Source organism: Mesocricetus auratus, unplaced genomic scaffold (assembly GCF_017639785.1).
Source record: "Mesocricetus auratus isolate SY011 unplaced genomic scaffold, BCM_Maur_2.0 contig_5359_pilon_obj, whole genome shotgun sequence".
Classification (NCBI taxonomy): Eukaryota; Metazoa; Chordata; class Mammalia; order Rodentia; family Cricetidae; genus Mesocricetus; species Mesocricetus auratus.
Genome location: NW_024431634.1, coordinates 7,566 through 17,486, shown reverse-complemented (window position 1 = coordinate 17,486; position 9,921 = coordinate 7,566). Strand labels below are relative to the sequence as shown.

At 43.5% G+C, this 9,921-nt stretch overlaps 1 protein-coding gene across 5 annotated transcripts; it reads right to left on the bottom strand.

Annotated features, from left to right (window-relative positions):
• Positions 1-361: 361 nt before the first annotated feature.
• LOC121138240 (X-linked lymphocyte-regulated protein 3A-like) lies at positions 362-9,429 on the bottom strand. Of its 5 annotated transcripts, none has more exons than XM_040740997.1 (8): positions 9,317-9,429; positions 8,282-8,550; positions 7,469-7,537; positions 5,735-5,852; positions 4,501-4,600; positions 3,077-3,175; positions 833-928; positions 362-713 (listed from the first exon to the last, which is right to left on the bottom strand). In XM_040740997.1, exons 2-8 carry the CDS (start codon positions 8,391-8,393, stop codon positions 651-653), a joined length of 657 nt encoding a protein of 218 aa, XP_040596931.1. In that variant the 5' UTR covers positions 8,394-8,550; positions 9,317-9,429; the 3' UTR covers positions 362-650. The 5 variants fall into 5 exon arrangements, with proteins under 5 accessions (XP_040596931.1, XP_040596933.1, XP_040596934.1 ...); XM_040740999.1 differs by having other exon boundaries at positions 8,282-8,424; XM_040741000.1 differs by having other exon boundaries at positions 8,282-8,424; positions 9,249-9,378.
• Between the last annotated feature and the right edge of the window lie 492 nt (positions 9,430-9,921).

Here is a 9,921-nt window from a genome sequence, read left to right as displayed (position 1 = left end):
CAAGTAGGAGATATTCAATGTTGGAAACAGTAGTAAATATCCATACAACCACACATTCTTTGCACTAAGGGGAAAGTTTCCCTGTCCCCCCAATAATTCAAAGTTTAAGAAGTAAATAGATCCCAGAGGGGAAGCCCTCACTGACAGTGGAGGAACGAATTCCACTTGTGGACGATGAGAGATGCTGAACGCACTCTGTTTCCAATGCTTCTATACAACAAGACACAGTGAGACAAGTGGCCTGGGACTACAACTGGCCCCATGCAGAAACACAGGTGGTAGCATACCTCTACATGGCATGGGACCCTTCTTGCTTTAAAAGGCATGGGATGTCAGAAAGAGAGTGACTCACCCCAGCAAATCTGAAACAATTTCATGTTTATTAAATCAAAGGTTTCCAGCTAAAGATTCCCCATGGCAGGTAGATCTATATCCATATCCATATCCATATCCATACAGAAGACTTTGTATATCACTGATGTTAGCATACTACGTGCAAAGAAATTTTGAAGAGCAAAACATTCTCAGTAAAGTTTTTCTGGCACCTCACAGATGTGAAAAAGGAAGTTACAATCACTTCAGTTGCAGTCTCCACGGCATAATAGATGATGACATCTTATTATGGAGGTTGAGCTATTTTCTTCAAGGTGTTATGAGAATAGCAGGGATAGCAGAGACGATCTAACACCAGCCTTTTCTTCCTGAAGCTTTACCTGAATGAAGTTATTAAACATCAGATTAATGTTTCTGTTGATATGACATGTATTTTAGTAAAGAAAATACTTCCTGCTTACATAATCCCACTCACTGACATTTAAAATATTCTACTTACAGTTTCTTTAGTAAGTTTCCTCTCCAAGAGGTCCATTTGTTTTCTGGATTCCTCGATAATAGCTTTTCGGCGACAACTCTTAATAGCCTGTAGATTCTAAACCCAAAAGCCATGTTTAATTAGAAGTCACTGATGGTTATCTCTGTTCAAAACTGTTCAAAATCAGTATGTATTACAATACAAGCCATGGCCATTAATTATTCCAAAGTAAACAGATACTGTCTATTATATGAAAATCAAAATACCCACTAAAGGAATATGGAAATGTGAAGCTGAGTATAATACTGCTACAGGTGGAGGCACACGACTTTGTGTGATTAGGATGATTATGATCAGGACTGAATGTCCAACAACGAGTGAATTAGGATATACTATATCAAATCTGTTGCATTAAGCAGAGAGACCCAGTGATGCATGCCTGTAATTCCATCACCCCAAAGCTAGAGGCAGGAGGATCACTACAAGTAGAAGAACAGCCACTACATAGTGAGTTTCAGGCCAGCTGGGGCTACATAGAGAGATACTATCTATAAATACACTGTTGTGACATTACAAAACTATTAGATGATTTCTTCTCTTCTGTATTTCAGTGACTGAAATGAATATAGAACCGGAAATAACACAACACTTTAGCATCAGAATGGATAAGCAACTTGTTGACCTATGCAGGTGAAAATAAAGCTTAATGGCTACAGGTTAACAGAAAGATTAATATTCCAGTAGGAAAACAACAATAGACAGAGGCAACATGACTGTAGGGGAAAAGTTATGATAAGTAATCTAGATATAATAGCACAAATCGTGAATGTCTGTCCTCAAAGACAGAATGGGGTGGAGGGAGTTAGGAAGACAGAGGAGGAGGAGACAAAGATGATAAAGACAAAGACAACAATGATGGAGGAGGAGAGGGATGGAAGAGGAAGAAGAGGAGGGGGAAGATGGGGAGGTGGAGATAGAGGAAGAGGAGGAGGAGGTGGTGGCGGCATGTAGTATGTATGATGCAGATGATGAAGGGTACTCAGGAAATGCAACTCTGAATGAGGATGAGAGTAAGAGCTACCTCAAACCTGCAGGCTGATTTTGAAAGGCTTCCCCCTGACAGCCACTACTCAGGAGCACTTCCAATTAGCTGTTCTGAACACATGTATCCCAGTGTGCGCCAAGTATTACAAAACATGAAAAGAATTCTTTTCACTCACTTGTTTGGGATTATATCAATTAGCCTGGATGAAGGCAATTTAATAGGAACACAAGGCATTTAACATCAACTCGGAAAAAAGAATTTGAGTACACAAGAATTTATTATTTAATTGTGGAGTAACTATATACATGTACATGGTCAAGTTCAATGTCTCAGAGAAGAATTGGTAAGATTCACTTAAAACAACAGATAACTCACTAACTGTTCATCTTCACTTCCTGTTTTGCTTCATCATGCTTATGGGCTTTGTCTTATCATTCTAAGTGTCCACATACAGCAATAGGCACACAGTTCAATAATGCAATAAAACAAAGGGACTCAAGAAACAAAGGATGGGTAGACTTCCTACACTGAATTTGTCACAGCTGAAGGCAAAATCAGATTGTGGGAGAAAGCCATGGTATAAAAAGCAGTACTTCCCCCAAACAATAAGTATGACTCTGGGTAAAGTTACAAATGCACCAACCGCTGCTTTGAAGTTGTTGTCATTAATTTAAGAAAAGCAGGGCTCACTGGAGAGAAAGATGCCATGGGACAGGATTCAAGCAGAGATGGTTTTGATTAGGGAAAGGGATCATAAAAGGGGGAGGGGGACACTGGTCTCTGGAGAAGAGAGCAGCAGGAGAGAGGAGAGAGGAAACAGGGGGGAGAGAGAAGGAGAGGGATACACAGAGCAGAACAGAGGGAGGGAGAGAAAGAAATAGAGAATAGGATGAGAGGTGGGTGGGACCCCTTTTAAAATGGAATGTAGGGAAGGTGCACAGGTGGTACTCTCAGTGGCTGCAGCTGAGGGCGTATCCTGCCAGATACCCCAGGGACAGGCCAGTCCAAATGCCTGTATACTAACAGAAGGAGATGAATGAATAATGAATCCTGAAAGGAAGTGCTCATTTAGTGGTAAGATTTACCAGACATAGTAGCACTGTGAGAAAATGAGTGAACTTTACAGGCATGAGCCCCAGCTTTTGAACCCTAGTATGGAAAGAAAGTCCGTATTTTGATTTTCCCTATGACAGGATATTTTGTAGGAATGTTCAACAGACCTTCAAGTGTCGATTACATAGCTCCTTAAATTCTTCTATTTTCTGCTTATGAATAACTTGAAATTGATGAAAAAGCTCTTGTTGCTGATCAAGTATATTCTATAAACATAAAAAGACATAAAAACATTTCATGAAAAATGAAGTGCTTGCCAAAAATAATTCAATATTTCATTAAAATGCTATAATTTAAAACAAGTATTTTTGACATTTTATTGACTTAATTGGAATAGTGTCTTACTAGTATTCAAAACATTCCCATTAGTTCCTGAAGACTTGAAAAGCCACCCATTAGAGGCTTACACAGCTGGTGAACTATGTTTTTTACAGAAATTAGCCTAAGATGTCATCATCTGTCACGGCCCTACATAGGAACACACTCCATTTTGTCCTTCCCAATGAGAGTAGAGCCCCCAGTGTCATGCTTAACAGGGAAGGAATCTGTAAGACTTGACTTCAGATACTGTCCTGGACCAATATAAGAATACACACCTGTAGGAGGAAGCCGTGTGCCTTTAGTAAGTCACATGGCTAATGGCGGCACACGGCTTCCTCCTACACACACCTGGATACTTTTATCTGTTCTGTGAGACAGGGACTTTAAGTATATCTCCTTGCACTCCTAGGAATCTGAGGCACAGAGGTAAATTATTTTTCCTGAGTCAGCCTGACTAGCGAGTGACTGAACTGTGACTGCCCTCCAACCGGTGAGATTGCAGAGGCCATGCTCCTGACCACTGGACTGGACAGGGTCTCCATCTCCCTCCGTGTTCCACCCTCTGCTTCCCCACCTTTGGAAGGCAGAATCTTCAGGAGGGCAGCTCCATCCTCCACAAGGAAGGAAGATCCCTCACAGATGGCACTGTCCTGACTCCAGTAGCTGTCCCCAAAACCTCATTCAGATCCCCAGGTTAGAGGGGAGTCAGTCACCACATGTCCACCATGGCATGAAGCCTTACCTTCTTCTCCACTAGGAGTGGGCTGGTCTGAACTCAGAGCAGTGAAAGTCAAATCTCCACCTGCTCTGCCACAGGCACAGGCACACTGACTGCTCTCACTCTGTATCTCTGATCACTGTGCCAGAAGGCTCTGTTGGGGGACTTCCCCTGGTGTCTGCACATTGTGGACCACAGAGGGCTCCCTGGGAGCATACAAGCCCCTATCTTCTCCTGCATTCTCCAGGCAGCAACTGCTCATGCCCCCCCACACACACACCATGGTGGCTCCTAACCCATCACTGGCCTTGTCATCTCCCTGCCTGAAAAGGAGCAAGTGGAGAGGGATAGCCAGTCTGTCCTTACCACGTGAACCACCGTCCTGTCTCCCTAAGCTCTTGTCCTGTCCCTTCCCTCCAGACTCCTGTAGGAAGGCCTGCTGCTTCTGATGCTGACACAATGCATTCCTTCAAAGATAAGCCTGATACTCACGAAGAGATTTTCTCCATGCTTCTTGACTTCGTCTGCATCTATATTCCACATCACAACCAAATTCAAAAACTGATGAGAATGTTCCTGATAAATCTCCTGCCTGAAAAAGATAACATTGACCACTGTGACATTCAGAGCACGACTGTCTTGCTCTCACTGGCACTGCGGATGGAGGATGAGGAAATGGCACCTAAATTATTCTGGCAGAGAAAAGGGCACTGCTGTGGACTATTTTATCTTACACTAACAGTATTTGTCCCTCCCTGAGTGAGAGAGCAGTCACTTCACAGCCAGTTGTACCAGAAAGCGCAGGAAGAACTGCTGTGTTACTAGCATTCCACACGTATTTACTCGTCTGTCTGACAGGCACAACTTCTGGTTAGTTTCCTCTTTCTGAAGAACAGATCCAATGGGCATGAACACCCACTACCACCAGAGAATTCTGTGGAGGCCTACCCAGTCTTCCTCTCATTGTGCTAGGGAGGAGTCATATATTTGCAATTTACCTTGTTCCTAAAATTTATAGATTATTCTCCTATAAGATTTATATTTTTTCAGGAATAAAAGATTCAGAAGCAAGTTATGGACAGCAGAGAATTTATGAATTGTGAATTCAGTCAGTTATTTACTGATGTTTTAGCTTAATGTCTACTCCTCCTGCTCATGATATTTTCAAAAGTACAACTATTAGCATTCAAATGTCTATTTAACATAATAATGAATGCAGTAAGACTAGAGCTGCATTGCCTAAACTAGGTTCCACATAATACCTGTTGCTTGTGATAATAGTAGAGACACCAGCACAGAAATTTTCTATGTTGAAGTCATCTTAGGAAGGTATGCAATAAAACAGATGTATTTATCAACAAAAAATGTATCTGTTTCCCCCATATGTGTATGTGCTATATGGAAAGTATTTTGAGATAGTCAGCATTAAACCACCCATCACATTCATGGGACGCATGCAAATTCTTTATGGTGAATAGATTCAAATACATTAAATTGACAAGACAGAAAGATCATCTTTACTGACAGCTTAGAAATACAGCTGATTCTGGTTATAATGTGAGGGTATAGGCGGAAAGGTGTTATTTTCCATGGCAAACCTAAGCCATATGAAGTTTTCACTAGAGGTTTCAACAAACAGAAAATGCCAGGTAGTCCTTAGCAAATGGTTTATTCATGAGTACCAAGAAATGTGCAAAGGTTGTAGTGTCAAAATAGGGAGTCTTACCTTTGCTCATGCTGGAGCTTCAGGAAGTGGTTAATTTTCTGCTCGATGTTGTAGATAGTTTTACTGACTGAATGCATATACCTTTTCCTCCTTCCATGAAGAGATTTCTTACTAGGCCCTGTATTGAAAATCCTTATAAACATTTATTGTTAATAAGGTTAGCACTACTGCACTACTATTATAAAGATCCCGGGTACCAACACATAGCCATCCTTCTGAAAAATCAAGAGTACTCCACTCCTTCCTGTCAGTGGAAATTTATAGCAACTACCACCTTAATTTGAAAATTGATACTTGTACTTTAGATGTAAAACACACCTAAAGAGATTTACCAAATCTTACAAGATTTTCAGAAGTATTGTTTAATCTCTCTGTAAGAAGTCATTTAAAGTCTAAATTTAATCAATATGCAAAGTATCATCCAATTCAAGCCCACATTAAGAGGAACCATTGGGCTGCTTCATGAAAAGTTTAAGAGTATTCCACTTACAAAGTCTCCAAAGGTTCAGAGAGTATTGCATGGTGATATAGAAATACTGTGTTTAATGTAGACGTCCAGGGTTTTAGACAAATATAAAAGAAACATAGACATTTTGAACAGTGTAAGGAACAAAATAAAGTGGTTTATGGACAATTCTATTGCGGTTCTGAGGATGGAAACCAGGGCCTTGAGCATACTAGGTAAGTGCTTTCTCACTTAGCTAAAACCCTACCACAATTCCTGAGCAATTTCTAAACAGAGGTCTATCAGTTCAAAAACTCTAAAGTGGTTCTGAGTTTGATCTTTAACACAGATCATGTGGCTACTGTCTGGCATTGCAATTCAGAACCAGACTCATTCTGATTCTACAGTGCTCACATGCTAATGTAGACTAACTCCATTGTGTGTGCTACGTATACAATGTAAACAGTAGTGAGTGAGCTGTTTCAGTGTTATTGGTCCTCACTGTCCCACCACACACAAAAAAGACTTGAGACAAGCAGTCACAATGACTGAAATTAAAAAACATAACCCAGTATTAAAAACAAATATATCACTATCTGTAACAAAGTCTGGAACATAGATAATTTCATTCACTTTTCTAAGATTCTGCAGTATGTAATTTTAAAAAATACCATTTTTGTCCATGGTGATACATGCCTTTAATTGAAGCCAGCACTTATAGGGCAGAGGCAGGTGGATCTCTGTGAATCAGAGGACAGCCTAGTCTACATACTGAGTTACAAGCCAGCCAGGGATACATGGTGAGACCTAGTCTCAAAAACAAAACAAACGAACTAAAACCACCATCTGTAAGCACAATACTCCTCACTTAATATCCACAATCAAAATCTCTAAAGTAATAAACACCATTGTGATGTGGAGTGTATGAGAATAAGGCACGAGACACACTTTCATTTCCTGCTGATGAATACTTCTTGGCATTGGAGCACTTTACTTTCAAACAATTTTCTAAAGCTACTAAGGACTCCTAAGGATAGGCCAGGATGCCTGCCGACCACACACACACACACACACACACACACACACACACACACACACACACACCATTTTCTGTATTTTACCCTGGAGGAAAGCTCACTGGCTTTGAATTCAATATAGGTAAAACACTATGTTTCTTGTGGGTAGGACTGTCCTGGGCCCCAAGGTTTACATAGAATATGTGTTGCAAGAGCAGGAGTTGACTTTTCTGAAGTACATTATCAACAGCAAAAATTCCTTTAGCTTATCACCTGGCTTTGGTCCACCTGTTTTGTGGGAAGAACTGTTTTCCCCACTGGTTTCAAGGGCTGGTCTGTTTCCTATATTGAATAAAAAAATAGTCATTTTCAAGTTATGTATGCAATTTTGGTCATCCTACATGATTAGTAGGATGGGCTTCCCTGGATGTATGGCATCAAAAGTTTTTAGAACAGAAATAAGAGTCTGTGTAGGTGAGATACAGTTGAGGAGACCCTGGGGACATTTATGTACAAGGGCCTCCAGGTTCAAATCATTGTAAACCATGTCCTTTGAGTGAGACGTGTTGGGTACAGCAACTGCACGGGCCAGGACAAGAGGCTCTATGAAACATCGCAGCTCCACCATATGGCAGGAACACCAAATGGGAATTATAAGGCCCACAAACACACTCTGAAAACGGTTTTCATATTTGAAATGTAGCTTGATTCCCAAGAAATTTCCTGTGCTCCACCTAAATGCATCAGACTATCCTTTGGGGGGAAGGGCAGGAACTGTCTTGTAGGCATCCTGACGTGTGTGTGTGTGTGTGTGTGTGTGTGTGTGTGTGTGTGTGTGTGTGTGTGTGTGTGTGTTTTGGGACAAGATCTCATGTAGCCTAGTCTGGCCTTGAACTTGCTATGCAGCTGGAAATGACCCTGAGCTTCTGGTCTTCTTGATTCCACCTCCTGGGCGCTAGTATTAGAGGCATAGGTCAACACATCTGGTCTTACGCAGTTCTGGGAACTGAACCTGGAGCTTCTTGCACATTAGGCAAACACTGAACCAACTGATCTACATTCTCAGCCCTCCCAGTCCCATTTCACCTGGGTTATTTTCAGGTGGGTTATTTTCACTCAGCAGCTGTAAATCATCAGATGGTAGATCAGGAGTCATCTCAGACTGCTTAGGAGGTTTGCTCTTGATCTTGGATGCCATGACAGTAGCCTCCCTGTGCTACACAGGAATCCTGAACATTGTGTGTGCAAAGGCACATTACAGATACAAGGAAGAGTTAAATGAACGCCACAAGCAAGAACAGGTATCAGGTTTCCACGGAGTTGGCCCTGATGTCCTTTCCACATGTGCTAGAGGACTAGGAAGGGACCAGGAAAAAGAAGATGGCTGGTGTCTCTTGCAACAGAAGTCCTACCCCTCCCAGTCCCATCCTTCCTGTGTCCAGCAAAAAAAAAGGGGGGGCAGCTTCCTGCGGCCTGGAGTCCTGTCACTTGTCCCCGAGCAGGAAGGGACCAGGAAAAACAAAGAGGCACTGTCTCCTGTCCCACCCCTCAGTCCCAATCCTTTCCATGTGCAGAGTAAAACGGGGCGTCACCACACCCCTCACCCCCAAATTTAGTCTTGTGTGTTCCCCACTGCTCAGGACAGACGCGCCAGGGTCCACCCCTCCCTGTCCTCATGAAGTACTTGGTGCTGGTGTCTGGTCAGAAAGCCTAGTTCACCAAGCGCTTATGCATGGAGACGAACTGTTTCTGTGTCTGGGTGAGAGCCCCCCTCATTCACCCAACAGCAGCACGCCAGGACACCCAGATGTCCATGAAAACTAGTGGCAGGCACGGGTTGAGAATGGTACTCACTCCGCCTACCTCACTTCACACTGCCCCGCCCGGTCCTCCCGGGACCTTCAGTCCGCAGGCCCCCTTCCTCAACCTCCCGCAGGGGCCTTGTCCAGTCCGAGGTTGAAGGGAAGGAGGCTTCTGAATATTGCCTCACGAGTTCACCTGTTCCCACCTCCACCCAATCCCCCACCTCCGCCCTCCACGGCCTCGAATCAACCTTAGCCTCCGTTTGCTGGAGCGTTACCACACGGTCCTTCCCCACAGGTTCCTGGACTCCCGACTCACCACCCGCGGACACAGCCTCACACAGTCTCCTCAGAGCTCCGATTTTCCCCCTCACAGGAAAATACCCGCTACTTAGTTAGGCCCCGCCTCCCGGCGCACGAGCCTCTCTGATTGGCTGGAACAGTGCGCGTGCACGTGAGCCTGGTGCATGAGCCTCTCTGATTGACTGGAGCACTGCGCATGCTCATGCTGCTGGCTTAACCCCGCCTGCTCAAACCCGGCCCGGCTGAGGTGATAGGAATTATTGCTGTAGCCTTGAAGGCTTGTTGCCCATCAGGGTCTCTGTATTGGGTCTTCACCGAGTCTCAGCTTGGCAAATCATCGGAGGACAAGGGAGAACAAGACTAGCCCAAGGCCCAAACTGCTTGTAGTACCGACCAGTGGGCAGTACTTGTCTCTTACATCCTCCTTCAGTCCACGCTTCCCAGCAGAGGAATGGCTGTCCCCTTAGTCCTCCTGTCTCAAAAAGTTCCTTCCCTTGGTCGGAGACATAGTCCAGTAGTTAAGAGCACTTGCAACTCCTATATAGCACGTGGGCTCACAATCCCTGTAACTCCAGTCCCAGGGGATTCATGCCTCTTCTGGCCCCTGAAGGCTCCTTCACA